The following is a 25,772-nucleotide window of genomic DNA, read 5'->3' on the forward strand; positions in this document are numbered from 1 at the left end:
GCAGAAGACACGAGGTTGCTATTTAATGTGTATTTATTACATGGCGAATAAGATACAGAACTTAGTTGTGTAGTGCGAGCGTAGCAGCGATGATGGGTTGAAGAGACTGCACTTGAACTACATGCTGGAACTGAGTGAACTGGACTGACTGACGTTGACTGGTCGACTGAACTGGGTGTTGTCTCTGTGGTCTCTGTGGTCTCTTTATATACCACGTTTCTTTGTTGTTCATTTGTCCATAGTAGGGACGATGTGAATGTACTCCAGGACGACGATCTCGTCTTTATGTGCAATACTGTTAGAGTTGCATAATTTGTAGTATTGGATTGTATAGAAAATGATGAATGATGATGACATTTCTTCATCGGTCATCGCACTAATTCAGATGAAATGTTTTAGCATGTGTGTGTCATCAATTATGAAAAAAACTACAAAAATACTTTGATACATCAAATCTCCGTAATTAAGTACGAAAGATATAAATTAAAAATGTATTACCAATCGCTGCCCTAGTTCTTGTATGTTCAATAGACCATTTTTTAAAAATTGAGTTATGAATGCCAATATGTTTATTATCTTATTACGCGTTAATGTAGCTAAAGAATTATTATTTTTTCCGTTATTAAATAGTATTTTCAGCATTTTTTGAGAGCCAATCTCCACTCACTGATTTTTCGTATTTGACTTTAAAAACAAATAAAATGTCTTTTCTACAATTTGCAAAATGGTCTATTGAACAAACAAGAACCAGGGCAGCGCAATACGAAATAAAATGAAACTGTGAAGTATAAATATTTTCCAAATTCACAAAACTTATACAGTGGCGAGCACTGAAATCTTTCCAGACTAAAAATATCTTTTTTTTTTGTAACAGTATTGGATTTTTTAGTGATTTATTGATAGCTTTTCACTTCAAATTATTAAGCAACACCGTTTAAAAATGAACTACAAGAAAAGTGCCTATTTAGTGATCAGAACATATTCATTAATGAAATTGTAGATTTTTGATTTTTTCGCTCAAAAATTAAAAATGCTCCTATAATTTAAAAAACGAAAGATTTACTTTAAAAAAATATATAAATCGGTAAATACAAGGTGTGTTGTAATGGGAATTAAAAAAAATAAATAAATATTTATTCGTCTACATTAATGTTGTCGCCTTCAAAATAGTCCCCATTAGATATTATGCACTTGTGCCAGTGCTTCTTCTAATCTTCTAAACACTTCTTAAACTTTATCTTTGCCTTTGCGCTTTTAATGTCATCTATGCTTGCAAAACGACGGCTCTTTAAGGTTCTCTTTATTTTTAGAAATAGGAAAAAGTCACATGGAGCCATGTCTGATGAATATAGAGGCTGGGGCATCGTTACAGTATTGTTTTTTGCCAAAAATTTACAAACTAGCAATGAATTGTGAGCAGGTGCAGTATCATGGTGCAAAAGCCATGACTTGTTTTGCCACAAATCCGGGCATTTTTTTCGGATTGCCTCACGCAAATGGCGTTGAATTTTTAGGTAGTACTCCTTATTGGCCGTTTGACCTCGTGGCAAGAATTCATGATGCGCTATGCCATTAAAATCTAAGAACACAGTGAGCATCACCCTCACGTTCGACCGCACTTGTCGAGCCTTTTTCGGTCTCGGGATCCAGAATACCTCCACTGGGACGATTGAGCCTTAGTTTCGATGTCATATCCATAAACCCATGTTTCATCACCTGTTATAACACGTTTTCAGTAATTCTGCATCGTCGTTGACTTCATTTAGTGGCACCTGAGCAACTTCCATTCACCGCTGTTTTTGTTCAAAATTCAACAATTTTGAAACAAATTTTGTTGCCACGCATTTCATACCCAAAACATTTTTAAAAAAATCATGGCATGAACCAATCGATATGCCAACATCATCAGCGACTTTTCTGATTGTTCATTGTTCATAACCATTTCATTAAATTTTTCCACGTTTTCATCGGTTGTTGATGTGCTGGGGCTTCCGGGCCGTTTGTCGTCTTGAACGTCTTCACGGCCATCTTGGAAACGCTTATACCACTTTTAAACTCTTGTTTTACTCATAACAGACTCACCACAGGCCTTTGTTAACATTTTACATACTTTATTTAATTTTTTACACAAAATTTTATATAAATTCTTTGATCCATTTTTTTTAACAAACGAAAATCGTCGAGCTCATAAAAACATGTCTAACCTTAGCGGCTACCACAGACAAAGTAAACAATGAATACAGCTGAATACTTCAGGGGCATGTACACCAATATAGAAAAAAAAAATGACAATAGGACTCTCCAAACCCTTCAAAATTGAAAAATTCCTGTTATTTTCAGAACACACCTCGTATATATTTTTTCAAATAAGTTTTATATAGATAGAACGTTAAAACACAATGTCTTTGCATATCACCGGTGATACTGCAGTACCGGGTAACAATCAATCGATTTTTTTTTGGTAGAGAACCTAAAAAGCATTCTATAATTGATTACTTACTATTTCAATCAACCAAAAATACCATTGAAGTCTCAGAAAAACTATCATTATTTAGATCAAAAATAGCAATTATTACACTATAGCAAATTAATTGCAGTAAAACATTTTCCTTTTTGTTTTTGGCTAATTTGGGAATCAATGCTATTTTAGTACACTTTTGATTTTATGCTTTACATATTACTAAGCATTGGCAATGTATTGTGTTAGTATGGAAGTGTTTTGATTTTGTCAATATTTTCTGTAGCAGATGTTCATAGACTGACTCGATTAATATGTAATTATCAATTTTGTAAATAATTTTGAGATATAAGTGGACTTGATTTTTTTCCAGCACTAAACCTTAGCCTAAAATTTTTTAGTTTGGCTTGGCCACTTTTTGTTGTATGCTCACGATATATCAATGCGTAAAATGCAGATTGTCCTATCTCTTCTGTCTACTATTCTTACAATTTCATTATAAAATTTCCCGGGCACAGTAGCGCTGAAAATAATGTATTTACTGCACATACCTACAAAAAGTTTTCAATAAACAAAATTGTGCAAGAAAAGGTACAGCTTATGCAGCACCCGATCTAAGGGGCGCTAGCGCCTCGTCACTTATTGAAAGGAGGCAGTAATATACTCATTTGTAAATGAATACGGGCATGTTATCTCCCCTCCTCTGTAAACAAGTTTCTGGTTCTTTATGCCAACTGAACCTGCGGTACTTTGAACTCATGGTACCATTTCTTGCACCATCTATTATATTAAGATTTACAAATATATTTAAGTACAGTTAGGTAGACCCGCACATCTGGGAATGTTTGATTAATCCTTTCTATTGCTAAATTGACTCATAAAAGCCCACTTATAATATTCCGACCTTAACTGTTGCAGTAATTTTTACAATGTATTCCAACTAATAATTGGCATTATTACATACATTTATTTTAAATTGAATGTACATAATTTATTTGAATCTGTTTATACATATAACTTCATACCACTTTGTATTTGCCACTATAAGAATTACTTATGTCTATCAGAAAAAAAATCAAGCTCTTCAGTATTTTAATTTATTGGTAGTTAGTTGGGTTTATTTTTATTTACCTAGTGAGGATATACAGTATCTAATATGTTTGCTTATAATCTAATTTTCCATAATTGTACTACATCTAATTTCACTTAATTGTATGTACCTCTTTTCAATGTTTTGCAAACTTAACATATTGTATTATTTACTATCATAAACGCCGATTTTTGCACTGAACTCAACTGAACTGAATTGTGCTCTAATAATTTCTCACATTTGAAATCACACATTGTGATACTATTTATCATATGTAATCTCAATTTTTCTTTTGAAGTATAGACCAGTATTAATAATAATGTTGTGATTTTTCTGTTACATGCGAATATTAAATTGTGATGTTTCCAAATACTAATTTTCCCAAAAATATACTCAAATAATGTTTTTTTTTTAGGTATGAAAAACATAAGCTGGTGTTCATATTATTTCAAATATTAACTATAACAGCTTTTTCTGGTCTCTACTTCATACCAGATTCATCGCAGGCAGCTGAAACAAAATTGTCCTGTGGAGATGGGGAAAGTTTCTTTAGTATATGTCCTAAGGCTAATTCTTCCTTGGGTCAATGTGCAGTAGACAAAGTTATCGCTATCAATGAAACTACTAAATGTTATGTAAGGTTGCTACTTAATTATGGTATTTAGAAATTTACACATCATAGTATTATCTTGTTCAATAAGATATTAAAAGTATAGATAAACCAAAGCTGCTCAACATTTTTAACAGTCAGGCCAAACGGACAATTCAGATATCTTTGTCGAGCCAAAGAGTTCGGCAAAAAGGTTTTTATGGGCAAAATGATTTTGTAGTTCAGTGAGTTCTAACTGAATATTGGCAGTATAGCTAATTGTTTCAGTCAAACTGATTATGAAGGGATTGATAAAAATTTGTATATTTTGTTTCTTACTCTCGAAGTCTTGAAATCTGCTTTCAAACGCCTATAACCGAATTTTGTAATTTACTCATTGCGGGCCATTTAAAATTCATAGGCTGACCACAATGTGGCCCGCGGGCCTGGAGTTGAGCAGCCTTGGTAACTAAACTAAAACTATTTATTCTGTACATACTTATATGTAAATAATTGATTTAAAAAACAGTTTGTATTATACATACAGGAATTATTTTGAGTTTAAGATAAGTATAAGTATTAGGCAAATAGTAATAGTAATAATCGAGTAATAATTTTGTAGTAAGGCCCTTTAGCTGTTAACTAACTTCGTGGTTAATAATCATAGAATGATTTTTCTTCGTATTGGCGACTCTTTTAGCCATAGGCGTGTTATTACTCTAAGGTAATAATAATAATGGTTTTTAACATAACAATTCCCATAATCTACTACATTTTTGTGATAATACGTTTCTCTGGATTGTGTGTAAATAAATCAATGTTTTCTCAATTTTGAAATTTTTTATATGTAACTGATTACATGGTGTAACGTATATATTTTTTTATAGATGTCTTGCTCAATGGATAATCCTTTTATGTGGCAAACTGTTTGTGAACATTGGAGAGTTCCACAATATTGTTACACAAATAAGTCTGAATTACATTTCTCCGCTACTTTACCGTTGAAGAAGATCAAAGCAGTAGGAGATTGTGCGTATTTTCCACTAGGCAAGGCTAAGATGTCCGATGGTAAACTCAAGTCAATATAGAATAATAGTGTATATAAGTTCTACAGAAATTAAAATATTTATAAGTTTTTATCATTTTAGGATTAGAGTATGTTCCACACTGCTCAGATAAAGTGGACGAATCGCTTAAAACTAGTTGCTCTCTTAACTGTCCTCACGTGGGTATCATATCTTTGCTGTCGTCAACACAAAATGCTGTAAATTTTTTTTGTGAAAAAAATATTACATATTTTAATTCATGTTCTCACAAAACAGAAGAGCTCCAAAGTTTTGTCAATGGAATTGAAAACGATTTGGGAAACGTGGACTGCAATGTAAGATTTATGCATTGTTTATTTGATTTAAGATGTGGTAGTTAAATGAAATAATTAAAAGCTTTTTTTTAGGTTGTATGTAACATGGACAAACCATCTAAATGGTTGGATTTATGTTTGACTTGGGGAGCTGATGAAACAACCTCATGTCATCCATCAGCTAGCTTTTTGCCAAATAATATACATTTTACCGGAACAGTCCCACTACAAAAAACTATTCAACAAGGAGGGTGCATTTTCTTTAACATGAAATATGCTACTTTTCCTGATGGTAAGTCTTCAGATCTCGTCGTTCAATATTAGACATTTCAAATGTATATTCATCTGCAGTGGATTAAGTTTTTTCGTATTTTTAATTTTTAATTAATATTGAATTAGCACGGTTAGGTACATTTTAAGTTCAACATTATTGAAATCTAGTAATTGTTCAGCCTTTCAATAAATTAGTCTGGAATGTCTGTTACTTTTAAATAACGGCTTATGATTAATTAGGATTCTTTCAATATTTCAGGTAGTGTTCATTCTCCCGATTGCCCTAAATCAGCACGACCCCACAGTCATTTTCACTCTAACTGTTCAACGTGGTGTGAAAATTCACAAGTACGTTAAATTTTTGTCATTTATTTTAATATTAATTACTCTTATTTTCTCGCTTGAGCCTTTTAATACTAAATTCATTTAACTTGAGTTATTCTTGTAAATAAATCATATCAGATGAACTTAAATTGACATTTGTTCCAGGTAAATGAATTATTAACATCCCATTCTGTAGCTACCGAAAAGGAATCAGATACTGTAAACTACCAACGGTTTTCCATTTTCTTTTTTCTAATGGTGCTGAATTGGGTGGGTATGGCTGTAGTAGTCAGTATTGCTGATGCCATATGCTTCGAGATGCTTGGTAATATAACATTTACTATGTAATTTATTCCCTCAAATGTCTCACTAATTACACACATGTGTGAACGGTAGTTCAACTAAGTACTTATGTCAATTTTTATTTTCAGGATCTAGATTAGAAAGGTATGGCCACCAGCGTCTATGGGGATCTATGGGCTGGGGAATATTTTCGCTGTTGTCTGGTTTTTTGATAGATCAATTTAGTCAAAATGAAGATCACAAAAATTACTTAGTGGCTTTTATACTGATGTTTATTCTTCTGTTGCTTGACATTATGGTATCTTATAAATTAAAGGTAAGTGGTGCCATGTTTTATTTCCCTTATTTCGGTTTACTAGATCTTTAGCTGTTGTACTAAAATATGCCTGTGACATTTTGCATATCTCTTATTATTTATTTTCCAACAATGTCTAATTAAAAGAATATATCTAGTTTGTTTATCTTCATGCATAAAAAAATACTCAAAAAGAAGAAATTAAATAAATAAATGGTTGAAGGAAGTACATGGTACGTGGGTGGAGTCCATACTGAAAGTGTAAATAATTCCACATATTTGAACAATATAAATATGGCTTCATGTAACAAAAAAAATATTGAATTACTCGATTTATGTACCACTACAGTACTCTATGCACCATTAGGGGGGGGGGTAATGTGATGATTCTAATGTCACATAAACATGTCTATAACATCGTGACAGGTGACAAATCTTGTATATTTTCGTATGAGCCTGAAACAAAACAGCAGTCGACGGTATGGGTGTTTTAAGGTGAGCGAAATCCAACAAAAGTTGTTTGCGGACGAAGCACTTCAAAGCAAATGCTCGCCTGTTTTTTCGGAAAAAACTGGACATGTCGCAACCGTACCTTTGGTGCAGCAAAAAAAAAAATTCTGAATGGTACGTAACCATTTGTTTGCCAGAAGTCTTCACAGAAGTAGGGAAAACCAATCGTTGACAAAAGATCATTCTCCACCATGACAATGCGAGCTCTCATTATCGGCACAAACAATTGAAAATTTAACCGGTCAAAACATTGAATTAATGACTCTTCCGCCGTATAGTCCTGGCACGTATTTGGCACGCAACAACTTTTTATTCCCCAAAAATAAATTGCGAAATCAATGTTTTTTGGCACCCGAAGAAGCGGTTGATGCGTTCAAAATGCATGTTTCAGAGGTACCTCAGCCTGAGTGGCAAATGTGCTTTGAAAATTGGTTCAAACGGATGTTCAAAGTGTATTAATCATCGTTGAGAATATTTCATAAAACAATAAAGCCATTTACCATATTTTTTTAGTTTTTTTACTATAACCCCAAAGCATAAAAGGCAACCCTCACATGTTAGTAAATTATAGTACATAACTTCTTACTGGTAATCTGGTTAATGTTTTGTAGCTCTTTACAAAAGATCATATAATTTGACAAAATATACATTATCTTTATTCAATTGTTTAACTACTATGGATATTATGAATGAAATTCAATATACATTGTAAATAATTCATTGATGCAGTTTTATATTGTTATAGCAAATACTGAACAACAAAGAATTATATAATTTATGAGTGTAATCTATTCGTTTTGTAAGCACCATAATCAAATAATAATAATCATTGCCATAATCATTTTTGATAAGAGTCAGTAAAAATAAAAGTTAAATTTACCAATTTAACTCTCTCTTGTATTTTTAAATTTCAGTACAAACAGAAGTCGATAGCAGTAAACATTTTCCGTAAAGTAAGTGTACTTTTTACAAACCTGCAAACATGTCACTTCTTCCTGTGGATCATCCTGGTTGGAATGTGCACTGGGTTGCTTTGGCAATATTTGTTCTGGTATCTTGAAGACTTGGCCCAAGCTAATGATTGCACTCAGCAACGGTGGATAAAGACTTTACAAGGACTTGTTGGAGTTCTTCAATGTTTCCTTGGGGAGTTACCATTTTTCTTCTTTTCAGGTTTGTTTATTATTAGAAAATTAAATTAAATTTTCTGCGATATAATGTTTTATTTTAATTAAATAATTACTTGACTCAGTTTCAGGACATTATATCTCTCATCAACGAGTGTAACATTAGATCCTACTATTGATTCATGAGCATTTTCTTACGTCACACTGATATTCATTTCTACATTCTGTTGACATGTAATAAATATTCTTTGAACAATAAATGTAATTTTATGAATTGTTGTCATGTAATTCGCTGTGTCATCATGATTTTAATTGATATTACTACTTTATCCATTGTTTCCAGGTCGAATACTAAAAAAGATTGGACATATTCATTCTATGTCTCTTGTTCTATTGGGATTTGGTATTAGATTCATATTATATTCTCTTTTAACCAACCCTTGGTGGGTTTTACCTATAGAATGCTTACAAGGGATAACATTTGGTATGTTGTATGCGACAATGGCATCATATGCTAGTATTATTGCACCAAAAGGCACCGAAGCAACAATACAGGTATATATTTGTATATATTATTGATTTTATTTTAATTATTCTGTCAAAAATTTTTTTTTTCCAAATTTGTTGTTGCCTTTATTTTTTAAGGGTTTGGTTGGAGCCATATTCGAGGGAATCGGTACCTCTATTGGTAGTTTGATTGGAGGCGTTCTCTATGGAAGCCTGGGAGGTGCCCTGGTATTCAGAATATTTGGCTGTGCGGCATTAGCAGCTTGTCTTATAAATGTTTTAATATCTCGCTTTTGTTTCAAAAAACCTGAAACTGCTTTGGATAATCCGAACCAAGGTAACGATGAATAAGAAGGTGTACAATTTCTTAAATTATAAAAGTATTATTTTACCATGATAAAAAAATATTTGTCTAATTAGTATATGCTTTCAACAAAATATTTGAGTTAGAAAATAAATGTAAGTACCTGAACCCAATCCAAGCAAAAAAAAACATCTAGCATAATTTATTTTGTCAGCACATGCGCATTAATTAAAACTGTTCCTTTTCCGTGAAAAAATGTTGTTTGTGTGGGAGCAAAATAGATTTTTGTAGAAATATAAGTTGGCTGGTACTTCAACACTTATGTTTGGAACAAATTAGGGCTAATTTTCAATGTTATGAGATACTCGTTTGAAAATATTGATTGCAGGGTACAGATCAGACGTAGGGTTTGCTACTCAGAGTAATAATGCGTGGCGCATGGCCATTATTACTCTGAGGTTCGCTATAAATAAGATAATATTATAGTATAGAAGTAAATTTAAATAACTGATTTTAGAGAAAAGTTCTCAGTCTTCCGAGTTTACTGTGAGCTGCGGACTTCATTTATAAAGGGACAATAGCTGATGTTCTGATGTTTCCAATTAGATTTTACCTAGAGAAATTTGGATATTGGTTTTAAATTTGTGACATTTATTCAATATTAGTTATATGTTACAACCATGATATTGATGAAATTTCAAACAATATTTTTCAAAAAAATTACCACTGAAAAAAATGTTTAAATCGATTATCATTTCTTCATAACCGAGGCACAGGTGTGGTTTTTGATTTGGTTCAAACTTTCATGGATTTACTTTATGTCACTTATTTTCCTAATAACGATTGTCCTACATATCTATATTTTATATAGATTTATTCATATAAAGATACATATTACAAAAAAATGTGAGGCCAAGAGCCCAAGATTCTCATTATTACTATAATTTTATTTTGGGATCATTTCTATTTCAAATTTCACTGTGGATGACACAATTAATACATTATATCATTGGTTTATGTGCTTTTGTCCATTTGTTTTGTCTTTTAATTCCGAACACATATGTCCTTAAAAAAATTGTCTTGGTTTTGTGTTTTCTTTTGTATTATTTAGTAAGCAATATGAATGTCCTGTATATGTACCTGTCTTCTTCTACAGATAAACTTCTATTAATGTTTACTCTCAAAGTCATTACTCATTACATCAATAAGTGCATTATTTTACTAATTTCTGCCCTGCAATATCAGTGAAACATATTATTATATTATGTTAACAATAATTCCTTTGTGATTTTAACAGAATATTCTTCGATAATTCGTTACGCCGCACCCAATGACGCCCTAGACATGTTGAGTGAACATGACATAAATTAATTATTTAATGATTAGCACAATGGTTGCCGGATTTTTTAAGTACCAAAAATAAGGTATGATTAATATTAATTAATTTGATACCAATTTAGGTTAATCATGCACCTTTAATTAATTTTAAAAGTTTCAATACTTTGTAAATAAAATGTTTTTTTATGTTATGTAATCACAAAATCGCTTAATAAGTTGGCACCAAGTATTATAGTATTATTATTATTATTATTTGTTATATTGGTTAGTATGCACCTATGTATGTATATATTATGTTAGTCAACTTTTAATTTGTGTAAATATGATGGATAGAAGATTGGATAGAACCAATGCTTACCTTCAATTTGACTTCACAATCAGCATCTGATTTGTTTATTTAATAATCTGCCATAAGTTATTACAACAAATAATTCAAAAATATTTTGTTGTTATTTATATAGCAATCTGTGGTTTGACAATCATTCCTATTACTCTATGTACAGATAACGCAAAATAAGTTGAGGCGAACACAGAACTCAGCTTTTATACAGAGTGTTGTTCCTTTTCAATTTTTATAATATTTGATTAAATTATTATAATTTGTTAATATTTTATTTTCATTAAATGGAACGTTATTTAGAACAAACAAATTTTACGTCCACCTAGTGGTATAGTGATTAGCGGGTTTGGGCGATATGAGGTTCACGTGAAATGTTTATCCAAAGTGATTTTTCACAGCACTATTTTCCTCTTGTGCCGCTTTTTTTCTATCAAAGGTTGGCGACCATCACTTGAAACTCTTCTTGGTCCTAGGCCATTTTGATGAGCATTGCTGCATCTGGTATTTCAAACCACCGCTGAAGATTCCCGAGCCATGATGCTCTTACATTCGGTACTCCGTCTACTCTCTATCCTCTCTTCTATTTTTAACTGTAGAAACGCATCTTTTTCCCCCACATAATATATGGGCAAAGAATGTAGCTTGCATCTTTTGACAGTGGTTTATAGTTAATATTATATTATGTTACCATGGAAATATTTCATATGTAGGTATTCCTAAGAATCATCGTATAAAAGTTATGCATATTAATAAGTTTAAATCTGTACCGAGGAAGATCAAAAAATACCATGGTTGATCTAGAGATAGCATTTTATATGTTAATTCTAAATTTTATGTCTATGACCTACCGTTAAAAAGTTCGAGTTTGTACCGAGGTGTCAAAAAAAAAGACTCCAAAATAGGGCAGTTGATCTACAAATGATATTTGAGAGGCCGAGTCGCCGAATTTGGCTCAAAAATGGCTCCGTTGGGCTAAATTTTGGATTTTCAGTGTTAATTTTAAATTTCACGTCGATTTGCCATTTCATTTTTTAAAAATCAATGGTAACCAGAAAAACATTTACCGCGCTGAAGTAACTAATTTAACTGCCAGAGATGACTATCGAGAGTTAATAGAGCTTTCTAAGGTATTATTAGGTGGAGATACAGAAAAAAATTAGACTTCCAGTTGCTATGTACCAAGCTCGATGGATGGCCAGAGCGATTAACTCGCTAAAAATATTGTTATTTAGTTCTCAGCTAAAATTATACACTATAGACAAGGCAGCATTGATAACTTCTTGTTAATTGTAACAATGTACTACCAATGCATTTTGGCAGTTAAAACTTATGAAAACACGAATGAAAGTATCTCAAAAGCTACTTTACAGATGTTTAGCCAACATTTGTGGTATTTGACGGATGAAGTAGCAGTCTTGTCACTTTTTAATGATAATATGGACCAAGAAACAAAAATAAACATTTGTAGCAAATTAAGATAATGAAAATTTCTCAACCCAGAAGCGATACATTTCATCGAGTGGTTCATTGTTAGTTAGTTTAGAAAATTAATTTTTGTAGTTTTTTGTTTAGTTATTTGTTTATATCCCGCAATTGCTAACAATATTCAAAGAAAAACATTATTCTTGCGATTTATAATTGATCATAGTTTTATTTAACGAACTTCCTTACATTAGTTGAAGAAGGCTTCATGGGCGAATAATGCTTTGTTTCTAGACCTCGTAATACAATCTCAATGCTCAGAGCAGTGAACAATAAAGCCGAAAATGCGGTGAAATTAATACAAGACTTTCATGGTGAAAAAAAATTGTCCTTAATGGCTTGGAACACCTAGGAAGACACACTCTACAAAATAATTCAAATACCTTATATGTATATTTACCACGATCAGGCACCGGAATTTACCTAAATTTACCTGGATTCACTAGACTTTTTACCACTGCATAACGGTTCACTATTTTTCATAAAAATGTTTAGTAATATATTACATTATTTATAAGTTATTGTAAATGAAATGATAAACATAAAAAGAAATATACTTAATAATAAATCAAAAGATTATCCTATAACCGCATTAGGGATATTCTAATCAATAAACGCATAAAAAAATTGTCTAAATGCCTTATTGACCACTGAGAAAAATAACTTTGAATGTTTTACTCGACAACAGTTCATTCAACATATTTTAGACATGATACATACTTATGAAACCTTCTTCGTTTCCTTAAATTGTTTCAATGGATGAGATTTAGAAAAAACTACCCAGTAAATGGAACTAATGGTTTTCACCAGAAAACATAAAAAAAATATATATACATGATTGCTTTAAAACTAAACCTCAAAGGATTTTATTAGTTGATAAAGCTCAAAAAATGACATAACTGCATTTATAACTTGTTTTCTTAAATTTTGTCATTTAGGGGTTTTACCAGTATACCTACGATATTAAGTTTACCATGTCTCTGTTCACCTCAACTTATGTTGCATTAGCTATACTGATGGCTTGCCTAGTCGAAAACCTCACCGCATGATCCTGATATACACAAAATAACATATATATTTTAAAATTATCTTTATACATTTATTGTATTTATAAATACATCGAGCCACGATCGCCAAAACATCATAACTGACAAAAACAATATTTCACTCTCAATTAACACAGAATTCACTTTGAGAATCAAACTCTGTTCCGATTATTTTATTAATATCAATAAAATAAATATTCCAAATGAACCTTGGTTCTCTAAGTATATTCCTTGATAATTAAGAAGAAAAAATATCATCCCGTAAAATATTTCTCCCGTCGGCTTTGGCGATCATGGCTTATTTAAAAAAATACAGGTGTTCTTTGTTGTACTCAATTCATCAAATTTATGAAATATTTTATATTAGTATTAGTAGTATTGGTGATAAAAAATATAACTAACTAGCGACAATATTCATTAACAATAAATTGGTCCGGTAATCATTTTGTATTTATCTAAAGTTTGTGTTAATATTTTATTTTGTATTTTTTAGTTTTCTACATGTAATCATTCTAGAATTGTGTATAATGAGGAAGGCATGTATGTTCTTGGTATATTAATTTTTCTGGAAATTTGGTTGCACTTACTGGTACTTTTTAATATTATGTTGAGACTGTTTCACTGGGTATTATTTTTTACCTTTTGCCAAAAAATTCTAAGCGACTAGGCAATAACACATTTTCAATGCCCCAGTGAGGTAGATTGCGATTTTTTAAAACAGGCCAAAGATAGTGTGCCATTTAGTTGTTAGTTTTTGTTGAAGAGTTAGCATAGGTACTTATTATTTTTGCTGTATTCAAAATAAATTGTTATTTGTCAATTTTAAGACATGTTTATCCCCAAACCCAACAATTTAGTTCTTTTGTCCATTTTGATTTTTAAAACATATTTCTTTTTGCGAGCAACAGTAATAATTGTACTAAATCATTAAATAATTTTCTCCATTTTTAAATAACTAACAAAAAGAATACCACTGCGAATAGTCAACTCCAGATTATTTTATTCCTGTTGTACCCCTTTTGCAAAGATTGTTATTGCAGGATTATTAAGGAACAAGATGTATAATGAAAATGGCTGTGTGGCAATTATTTCCTTTAGTTTATTTTAAATCCAAATAAATCAGAAAAATAAAAGTATTGGTACTCGCATGTTCTTGGACGGCTGATTTCCACTAAGTGGCATACAAAATATTTATAATATTATGTAAGTATATGAACATGCATAGTTAGATTTTTCCCCTTTAATGTACAGCATCCTTAAGGTGATGAACTCACAATAACAACAAATAAACGCCTCCTACTATTTTACAACATCAAACAAACAATATTTTAATGTTTGCTTTTCTTTTAAGTAATAAAAAATTGAAATTAAAAATAATTTTCTACTAACTTTTCTGCTAACACCAAAACAACAATTATTTTTTGTCGCCTGAAGCACTAAATCTGTGGTTTTTTTTATAGTAATTTATCATATAATATCACTGTTTTATTTTACTAAACCTATAACACTAATGCTGACAGGTTTAGAAACAGCGTATTACGTTTTAGGTGGTGGTAATTAGAAAAATAATTTAATGTTTTAAAACACTTTTTTTACTGGTAACGTTACTTTGACATTAGACTTAACTGCTCGAATGCCAAACTAGCGGGACACGAAATGTACCCTAACCGCCAAGCATTTTGCCTGCTCGCATATTTTTGAGCCTTTTTTTAGGATTGTAATTTTTACTCAGGAACAGAACATATTCGCTGATGGATGCAATTCTTGATTGGCCTCTATAATATATATTAGCTGTATATTTATGTACTTTTAACTCTGCAATAACATCTATATAAGATTATAGCACGACATTCTTAGAGTGATAACTAAAATTTCGTTACTTTATCTTCGAAAAAACAAATAAAACAAAGACTTCATCACAAAACTGTGCATTTTTAAAATAAAAACCGATGTAGGATATACAGGCTATCAAAAAAGTAGTAAAACAGTACGGTATTTATACAAATACTGGACAAAATGGGATCCTTCTTTAGTCTACTCTTTGTGCCGATTTCTTTGTAAAAATTAAAATTTTGTTTCATCATATCGAGTATTATATATTTCTGAAATTTGCTATAACTTGCATAAACAATGCTTGTTAAATACTTTTTACAAAAATGCCCATTTTGAATTTATACCGCAAACTGTCACTTTATTTGAATAAAACTTGAATCTATTCCTAAATACGATATATAATGAACAAACACTTAACGCTTCTGAAAAAAAATCTTATTTTAAAAAATTAAAAAACACTTAACTTTAACCCAATCCCAGCGGGAACTATCCGTAGACAGTCTGAGAAATCGAGTCCCGTATGCGGCAACTGTCTAGACATTTTCGACTTTACACGCTGATATTTCGATCAGTGCACGATAGATGATCAAAAAGTTTGTATTAAACTATTCCCTGTACATTTGTTGATGAGTGACATCTCTGAATATCTCCTAGGATTATATTTTTTTATATTATAAAAGATTTTCATCAGAGTGGGCAAAAAAAATACCAAACAGTTTAGAAGTTCCCGCTCGGGAGTGACCTCGTGCCATATCTCGAGTGTCTCATTACGTTATCTCTATGAAACTGTGCATTCATCTTGTTATTGAGTACCTTGTGTTATTTTTGTACTGATAAGGTCTAAAAATTGTATTTATAATACTAACGACTTTCAATAATAACTACTGTATTAATTACATTAAAAATTTCATTTTGTTTAGATCATGTTGTGTTTTTCTAAAAATATACATTATTTAAAAAATAATAATCATAATATATCTCTATATGTCAAACCGATGTTAAAGTGATGAGCAGATTTGCTAAAGATAGATTTTAAAGTAAGCAAGAAGAGTCTTTCACGTTGAAGACGATATTCAAAATATTGTTGTTTCTATCTATGTCACGGAAAATGTTGAATCTTAAAATCAAAAGAATAAGTATTTTTATTATAACTTAAAATACATAAATATGAGTTTCACTTCTCACTCATCTTGAAATTTGAACCGACGTTAAAAAGAAATAATTTTAAAAATTAGGACATAAAATTGGACAAATTTTGAACAAATAATATTTTTGTTTTTTGAGTTTTATTACAAACAAATGCATTGAAGATATAATTTTAGAACGTAAACAGTAATAATTGTGCTTAAATTTCTCCGCGCAGTGTTCCATCAACACATTGAGTTCCATCATAAACACGAGTGAGTACTTGCAGCCAAATGCTAGCGCTTTGTTCACATCTGTTAGAATACTTTTATATGAATGTTTATTGATGTAATTTCTCAGTGTACACATAAAAACTTATTTGATTATTGAAGTTCAAGTATTTTGAAAGATAACTTAACGATAAATTATACGGATAAATGCCTTTGTCTCTTATAACTAGACAATTTAAAAATCTCATCCGTGAATTTTAGCACTTGAAAATATGCCGCAGCGTACGGGTGACAGCAAACGTACTCTATGCTTAGCTGTGAAAGAGTTAAAGTCGCAATCTGTTGAATGCAGTTTTCAATCCCAACAATGTTTGATGATTTGTATTAATTAGTTTATTAAAATAGTAGTACTTGTATTATTAAGTTTATTCATAATAATGCAAATTCTGCTTGAAGGTTTTAAAGCGCAAATCTCAGATCTGGCACTCAATGGGCACTGAAATTGAGATTTACACTCTGGCATTCGAGCGGTTAATGTGTTTTGAAAAATCAAAACATTTCAAATGTACAAAGTGAGCAGATTATAACTATTTTAGTAATTAATTTATTCTTTCAGAGTATGTCCAGAGCTACGGGACTTTCCCAACATTATAAAATATGTCTATTTTATGGAGCGTGCTGTGAAATTGAAAAAAAAAACTACAGTCATAGAAAGTTGCGATTTAGACTTATCTGTATATTTTTGTATAGCTCTTGTGTATGCGAAATTTAGTTACTATACATATATTACAAAATTGTATTCCTTATATACATAATGTTGCAAGTAACAAAAAATGTTTTTATTAAAATAAAGGAAGGAATTATTACTTTAAATGAACTATTGTTACTTTACAATTTAATGAAGAAGTACTACTACTATAAACTATTGCTGTTGTTTTATTTATATACTGAAAGCTGCTGACAATTTGTAATCTTGGTAGAGTTTTCTAAACTAAAGAATCCTTTTGTATATTGATTCATAAAAATAATGTCCAAAATAGACATTAAAATAAAACGGCTATGAAAAAAAATGTGTACTGATTTTAATTTAAATGACCAAATGTGATGATTTTTATGTAGTTAAGAAAAAAAGTGAACATTATTTTTTAAAAGAATTTTTAACTTGTCGCTAATTTTACATAATTATTTTTCGACAAAACATACCTTCCTACTAAGTCAAAATTAAAATTGTTTCTTTTGGTTTTCGATAAAAACAAATGTATTAAAAAATCTGTCATCAAATAAGTATTTTTTTTTAAATTAACAATTTGAAAAATGTTATTTAACAGACAGCGACAATATATTTATTACCTCAGTTTTGTACATATTTTACTTTTTAATCTGAAATTCAAGGAATCTAGTAGCATATAAGATTGTATATTTATACAAACTGAAGTTGTACATCATATTGATTTAATCTTCCCATTCTACAATGGCTTTTTGCCACATTTATTCTTTAGTTTGGTAGAGTCTACCAGGCTGATAATTTAATGGGTAATATGATTTTGTGGTTTTCTTAGTCTGAAAATTTTTTGATTAATTTAATAAACATATTATTTGTTATTTGCCACATTATTTAAGGCATAATATTATTGTTGCTTAGATTTGTACCTATTTTTTGTGACTTTATTTTTTATGTACCGTCATGGAAAATGACACTCGGAGTTTGTAAATTTGAAAATATGCTCATCTAGGCGTCATACTAAACATTCAGGCTTACTGTAATCATTCTGTTTTTTTAAATTTATTTGTACTATGCTATATCATGTGGGTTTAAAGTTTGTTTGCGTGCATTATCGTCAGATATATTAGTCGAATTTGGAATTGGGTGATGGCATTCCGACCTCAAGTAATTAGTACGATAAGATAGGTTCTGCGCTGATCTATAATAAAACCAGCATGCATTGTGCGTAATTACCTATCAATTTTCTTAGACCGTTATAACTATAAGTTATATATTGAAATTGTGCGCATAGGACAAAAGAGGCCATGTTGTTTGTGATCCTAAAACCCCGAAGTATTTTTATAAGCATAATATTATGTGACGATATTTCATTTAAAGTTCAATTTTGTCCCATAAACTAACTATATACAGAGGATGCTCACTTTATTATACTCAAGGTTGATTTTTCACTTGCATAATTAACACAGATTTTTTTCTCATTGTAAGATTAGCTTACCCTTTCCCATTGCCGAAAATAATACAAAATAAAATCTCAACACACTTTATGTGGGCTTCGCAGCGATGTAACAGGTAAACACAGCAGTCGAAAATCAGCAAAAAATGAATTAAAAAATACTTTTATAAAAATAATTCTATCTTCTAAATTATCAGTTATTATTTAATGAAATTTCAAATACACACTCGCCATTAAACTGCTTATCATAATCTAATAGGAGAAAGTAGTATTCAGATATATTTTTAAAACATTTCATAAAAATTATATGGGAATTTGTCTGTATTCGATTTTTCAGAACGACGAACCAACAACAATCCATATTATAAAAATTCATTCCGAAAATGTCGCTTTTCTGCTCACCAATCATAAAAATAATGTGTGAAAAAAAGACGGATATAATTCATTAACTAAACAAATCATCTTATGCACAAGCTCACATGTTTTGCTGTGCAAGAATATGAGTAAAGCTAGGGTTTCCTAGGACAGCGGTGCCCGTATCTTAACGGCCGTAGTGAACGGTGATGCGGTATACAGCAGTTGTAACGGGGACTAGAGAGTGGTTTCCTAGGAAAACGGTGTTATCAACACCATTTAACACCGTTTCCCCAGAAAATCATTTTCTAGTCACCGTTACGACGGCTGTCCACCGCATCACCGTTCACTACGGCCGTTAAGATACGGGCACCGCTGTCCTAGGAAACCCTAGCTTAAATGAATCGACAGCTTATCTTACTTTTTATAGATGTGTCTGTAATTTGGAGCATCTTGAAGCATTGACATAAAATACTCGGATGAAATAATCGAGCAGACTTACCACTCCTGCTTTTAAAGTGGAGCCGGTGTAGCGGGCATTTCTAACCTTTCTGCCGATGTGCACCAGTCGTGCGCGCTTTTCCTGCACAAAAGATTACTAAATATACCTAATATGCATAATAGCACTTGTATTCTAAATTTACAATTTGTTAAAAATAAAATATGTATTGGAAAAAACAAAAAAAAAAAACATACAAACACCACATGTACTATCGAATGTCTAGTATCTACAAAAATGTTTTTCTTTAATCAATATTAATTATCGCTAATAAAAATCTATGTGCACAATTGGCAGGTATATGGAACATTTTTTTAAAAATTCTGGTATACCCTAAAAAAGTTACTCACAACATTGTAAATTGTTTTTGAGTATAATAAAGCGAGTACCCTCTGTTATTATGCTTAACATATTTTTAAAATGTTGTTTTCTTGTTTGCAGCCTATTGTTGTAAATAAATTTGTATTACATGTTTTCTTATAATATTGTATGACAAAATAAATGCTACCTTAAGAAAATAATTGTTTTTAAAGTTATTTCCTTGCCCCATACAATTAAGGACCGTTTTTTCAAAACGTGGCATTTGCTTGAGATGTAATTTTTCAGGGGAGTTTTTTTGTACTTTGCGTCAAATTGCAGGAACAATCGGTTTTAAAAAAATACACCTTAAAACCAAGCCTTAAGGTAATCTAATTGTGAGTTTATGATTTTCTTTTATATTTCATAAGCATGCAATATAAAAAAAAAAAATTAGGGATGTTTTTTTAAAACTCACTTTTCGCAATACTTTTATAGTTTTTTTCAAAACTCAATATTGATAGTTTTTTTCGTTATTTCATATCGTTATTTAACGTCCATAATCCAATTCTAAACTCCGTATTTCAAAAACTTGTGGTATATTTAGTTAGATCTATAAAAACATATTTTTAAATATATGTCTTACACATATATTATATAATTTATTTGAAGTAGTTATAATTTTTTACCAGAAGAATCTCAATTACCAAAGCCTAGATTAAAATGTTTGTAAAAAGTGGATTTGTATTTAGACAATAAATAAGGTTTCATATTTTTTTCTTGCTCTGCACGGAAACGTATAAGAAGTTTGTTTAAGGAAAGCTCTGGTGGTTAATATGATCTGGTAGTTTTACCTCTAGTATGGTATAATGACTTTCAAACGTGACAAGAGCAGATATACAATAGCCTTTATCCCTAAGAAACCGATAAAGTAGAAATAAAATGACAGCAAATATCAAATTTTGAAAAAACTTGTATTGAAGCAAATATTGTGTTTTGAAGGAAAAATAAGACTTTGATATTTTTTAAGCCAGTTTTTAGCATGTTCCGGTGAATTTTTTTAGATTCATTGATGCGTCCCAATACTGGCTTTAAATTTATTTAAAAAAACTGAAACATGTGGGGCAAATAGCGTGTTTTGAAAAACGATCCTCAATGGGTTAACCTTTCAGCCCAGGTGTTCATTCAAATATACACAAAATTTAAGATTGATTTACTCCCGTACCTACCAAAATTCAAAAGCGGCGAGTTTATTTTTCAATTACTTGCATCAATAACTATGTCTCTATTTTTTTCAGCTTATGCTAATAGATGGCATTACACATAATAGTTAATTTTTAAGTTTGACAGCTGGCTTCTGGCTGGTTTGTTATGGAATAAATTCCTGTTGTCCTTATTAAGGATATTTACTTATATTAAGACAAGCTTTAAATATATTTCACTAACATTAAACTTATTTGATTAAATAAATGTGTTTTGTAACTCTTGTTTTATGAACTTTGTCAATTTATTATCAGTTTGATAGGGTTCATTGTCCAATTAAAATAAATCTATTATTTCAGTTGGAGGCCAATCAGGGCCATCTGTCGCACATGAAAAATGCAAAAGGTTCCTTTTTTCTTTCATCTGCTTATTTGGGACCCATTGCTATCTTCATAATTTAACACCATTAAGCTGGAGTCTAGCCAGAGTCTGCTATACGGATGACAATGCATGACAAATAGTTTGAAAAAAATAAAGTCTTTAACATTTTCTCCCTTTATGTTGACTGATTTTACACTCCCATGCACTTGTTCATTTTTTAATAATCATTATCTTTCATATTCATCTTTAATTTTTGCAGCAGAGAGAGAAATATGTATTATTATTGCCATTATAAATTTACCTCTAAATTAAATTTCAGAATAATATTTTTCAATTTCTTTAAACATGTTATTACATTTTTGATTATAATTCGTAATATACAATATTTTTATTATTTGCTGACAAAATTGAAATGACTTCGAGATAATATAATAATAATAACTAATAGATTACCTTAAATTTAATTATTTTTTCATCATCATCATTCCGTTTCCGCACCTAATGGTGTATAGGGTACTGAAAAGGAACACCAATCGCAGCGTATCTTGATAATGTTTTTGTTACATAGAGATAAGATGATCGACCTTACGTTTAAAGTGTCAGTCCACGAACTATGAAATATTCCAGTGCAAAAACACCAATATTTCATGTCAACCATGCTCGGAATCAAACCCGAGACCCTTTGCATAGTAGGCAAACGCGCTGACTATTATTATACGAGGTGGACAAACATATTTACATTGTCAAAATATTTAACTTATATCCTAAATAACATTTTTTTTTTTATTCCTATAAATAATTTAAAATTGTCTACTCTCTCGAATAGGAGAATCTTAACTGATTTAGTAAACCTATATAAAATTGTAAATGGCGCGCTGGACAGCCCTGATTTAACGCGACTGGTCAATATTAAAATACCTTCCCGTCGCACACGAAATAAGTCGGTGTTTGTCGAGGTGTCCAGTGGGCACAACTACTATGTAAATTCACCTATAGCTAGACTTCACCGCCTTGGTAATGAATATGGCGATGTCGATATATTTCGTTACTCATTGAGCATATTCAAGACCAAAGTACTACAGGCGACCGACGCGACTGAGTCTAGTCAATAAATCCTCGATCGTATTTATGTATGCTTAAAATTTGGCCCGTGTTATGTTTTATATTTTTAGTTTATAAAACCCTTTTCAGTTTTCAACATTTTAAATAACTTCACTTTAAAGTTTAGTTTACCGGTGTAAAAAAAAAATAAAAAAAAATTTATAATTATGTTTTATTTGAATCCTGATATGCCTTATATTATAAACATAATATAATGTATGTATTATGTCTTAATAGTGTATTATGTTAACTATGTAACTTTATTTTTAAATCTTAATAATATTTTTATTTAATTTTTATACTTGAAAAAATGTTAACTATGTTTAGTGTGTAACTTTTTCTTATTATATAGTATGTATAATGTAAAAGCCCCATGGGCGTCAACAGAAAGAAAAAAAAAAAAAAAAATAAAATAAAATAACTTATAAAGCTCCAAGATTCATCAATATTGATTTTAATATGTAATATGGATAACTAATATAACGCAGCCGAGATCCTAATTGACCAATACCCTAAGAGCCGATCAACTGAGGTCATTAGGACAAATTTGTTAAGGCCGGCAGGGCTACCAGCATGTAACAATCAGCAATAGCAGTTATTATTTTAAATTACAGATTCTTCAATAATCAATGTTAATCGCTTACTAACCAAACTTTTTATGTAGATATTTAATATATAATATTATATCTACAAATTTTGTTTCATTTTGGTAGCATTATTCTGAGTGACAGATTCTCCTTTATTACATTTAGATTGCTCCAAACAGCAAAAAATAAATTGTGAGGCCTAAAGAGGCGATATTTCAAGGTGCCCGAGATCCTAATCAACTAAGGACCGAAAGGCCGATCAACTGAGGCCCGTAGGGCCGATAAAACGAAGCCCGTAGGTCTGCTTACATAAGGTTGAATTTCATAGCATGTAACAGTCGGGATAGCCGATTATAAAGGTGCGTAGTTCGCGAATGACCCAGTCGTACTGACAAGGTGGAAAACACAAAGCGCGGTACATGTACGGCGGAGTGTTGAATTTTTTGTGCGAAGGGAAATGTTTTTTTCTTATTTACTTCTGCGCTTGGTGATTTAGTTTTTGTTTTTTTAAAACGATTTAATTTATTTCTGTGAAACTGTTTTAGGGGAACCTTTACAATATATTAATTATAACAATATAATTTAGGTCCTTTTCACAAAATGGTGTACAAAACAAAACACATTCGGCTTAAGTAAACAAAAGAACTAAACTAACGAAAAGAGACACAAAAGACATGAAGATATAAATGATACGTAGATGCCAGGGGTGAACCGGGTATAGAAGCGATTATGCGCAGCTTACCATTATATTTGACTAACTATATTAATGTTTTATTGTAACTTTATTTACAGAAAAACAAATAAATAATTAACATTTATTTTGAATCACTTCCACCGTTTGTATTTTTATCCTAATATAAACATAAATTTTAATAAAGCGCGCCAGCACAGCGCCATTATTCCAGCTTATTTTTTCATACAAATAAGTATACTATATTTTAAATGTATTAACCCCAGTGCGGGTTTTTTCTCCTAGATTAAACTTGCAGATTGCACAAGTTATTTGAAGATTCTTGATTTGGAAAACAGTATTTCAAACATTGTTTCTTAAGGGCAATTTTTCTTTGAGATGGTACTTTTTCATAAGACCATAATTACTTTAATGCGTCATATTGCAGGACATATAGCGCTCCACGCGGCCGTTTTTAGCACTATTAATTACTAAAACAATTCGTCCAGTTAACATTTCAATTGAATACCTAATATTGACTGAATTCATAGTGGTATTTTTAATTTATTTTTTAATGAATTAAATATTAAAGTAATGGATAATATATCTATATAATATAATATATCACGAAGTTACATCGTTTGAGATGATTTCATGGATGAGAGTTGTTGTATTACACAGAACCACAGAAAAATATCAATTTATAGTATATATTACTTACATTATATTATGTACTTCCTAAATATATGATTTTTTTTATAACTTACCTGTAAATAAAATCACCATTCACCACTGGTAGATGCAGATGTGATTACCTAAATGAGCCGAATGAGCAAAAGATACATTCACTCATTTGAACTACTTAAAAGATTAAGTAATTTTGGTGGTGCAGATCAAGTAATACGTATCCTCTCGGTGACAAGGTCTTACCCACATCTAGCCGACTATTGCCTGCTAGTGTTAAATAAATTCTGAAATATAAAAGATAAAAAATACCAATATAGTTCAAATAATTCTTTAGTAGATACAGAATACATTTTTTTAAATATCCACTTGATATAAACTCAGGTCTGAAAGGGTTTGCAACACTAATGGATATTAACAAATTAAAACAGGGATGGAGAATACCTTAAAGGAGGGAATATGGAAGTCTAGGCATTTACAGGGCTTATGACCTGTTATTGGCTGGTTTAAGTGGCCACTTTACACGCTGTAACATTCACCATTTTGCCTATCTTTGAACATCCATATTTCTTCAATTCTACCATTTGTTGATTTTAGTGAAGTTAAAGAGCTGAAACCTTTATTGTTGTGAAGAGATTCATCTGACTGAATTATTTCACATACTAGGCAACGCCTGAAAACAATTTTACAATTTTCAAACTTCTTGGACCAGTTGGTTTTATTACAATATTTGAGTTTGTCCAAATGTTTGTAGACAATAGACTGGATTTCACCCCTTCGGGAGTCATTAAGATTAACAAATTACAACAGGGATGGAGAATACCTTAAAGAAGAGAATATGGAAGTCTAGGCATTTACAGGGCTTATGACCTGTCATTGGCTGGTCTAAGTGTATTCTCCATCCCTGTTGTAATTCGTTAATCTTAATGACTCCCGAGGGGGTGAAATCCGGTCTTTTGTCTACAAACTCAAATATTGTACTAATGGATATATTTATATTTTCAAAAAGCAAATTAACATTAAAAAAGTAAACTTAATGGAAGATTCTTATTTTGTATTGCTACGCTAAATTATCAAGAAAATAAAGAGTGGAAATGGCATAAATATTTTTTTAAAGCAGAGCAATGAAACTTTATAAGTCATAAGTTTACGTCACAACTTAATAACAAAAAAATACAGGCTTTCAGAATCATTAGTAGTAATATATATTATATTTTTCAAAGTAGTTATAGAAGTGGTTAAGGAGAAAAAAATCACATGAGGATTCACGTTTACGTAAATATAC

General features: G+C 30.8%; 1 protein-coding gene and 1 long non-coding RNA gene across 7 annotated transcripts in view; one reads left to right on the forward strand and one right to left on the reverse strand.

Annotated features, from left to right (window-relative positions):
- Sugb (Sugar baby transporter) overlaps nucleotides 1–25,772 on the forward strand; it is a 35,239-nt gene that overhangs the window by 8,550 nt on the left and 917 nt on the right. The window contains exons 3-14 of one of the 6 annotated variants that reach the window (XR_015822181.1): nucleotides 3,964–4,183; nucleotides 5,025–5,205; nucleotides 5,286–5,518; nucleotides 5,591–5,789; nucleotides 6,030–6,118; nucleotides 6,260–6,419; nucleotides 6,526–6,713; nucleotides 8,117–8,375; nucleotides 8,673–8,884; nucleotides 8,975–9,173; nucleotides 10,438–10,564; nucleotides 21,424–21,548. Coding sequence is in view for 1 of the 6 variants with exons in the window: in XM_088225638.1 (XP_088081764.1) it covers nucleotides 3,964–4,183; nucleotides 5,025–5,205; nucleotides 5,286–5,518; nucleotides 5,591–5,789; nucleotides 6,030–6,118; nucleotides 6,260–6,419; nucleotides 6,526–6,713; nucleotides 8,117–8,375; nucleotides 8,673–8,884; nucleotides 8,975–9,173; nucleotides 17,151–17,188 (1,978 nt within the window). In the remaining 5 variants the exon portion in view is untranslated. Of the gene's footprint in view, nucleotides 1–3,963; nucleotides 4,184–5,024; nucleotides 5,206–5,285; nucleotides 5,519–5,590; nucleotides 5,790–6,029; nucleotides 6,119–6,259; nucleotides 6,420–6,525; nucleotides 6,714–8,116; nucleotides 8,376–8,672; nucleotides 8,885–8,974; nucleotides 9,174–10,437; nucleotides 10,565–14,386; nucleotides 14,550–17,150; nucleotides 18,788–21,423; nucleotides 21,549–25,772 lie in introns of those variants that run through there. The other 5 variants (XR_015822179.1, XR_015822180.1, XR_015822182.1 and 2 more) reach the window with 5 other exon arrangements.
- On the reverse strand, nucleotides 340–24,613 carry LOC148282087 (uncharacterized). The gene is made up of 2 exons (XR_015822185.1): nucleotides 24,571–24,613; nucleotides 340–428 (listed from the first exon to the last, which is right to left on the reverse strand). It is a non-coding gene; the product is annotated as an uncharacterized LOC148282087 (long non-coding RNA).

This window comes from Micrasema longulum, unplaced genomic scaffold, assembly GCF_059751315.1.
Source record: "Micrasema longulum isolate JH-2025_06_02 unplaced genomic scaffold, ASM5975131v1 h1tg000377l, whole genome shotgun sequence".
NCBI lineage: Eukaryota > Metazoa > Arthropoda > Insecta > Trichoptera > Brachycentridae > Micrasema > Micrasema longulum.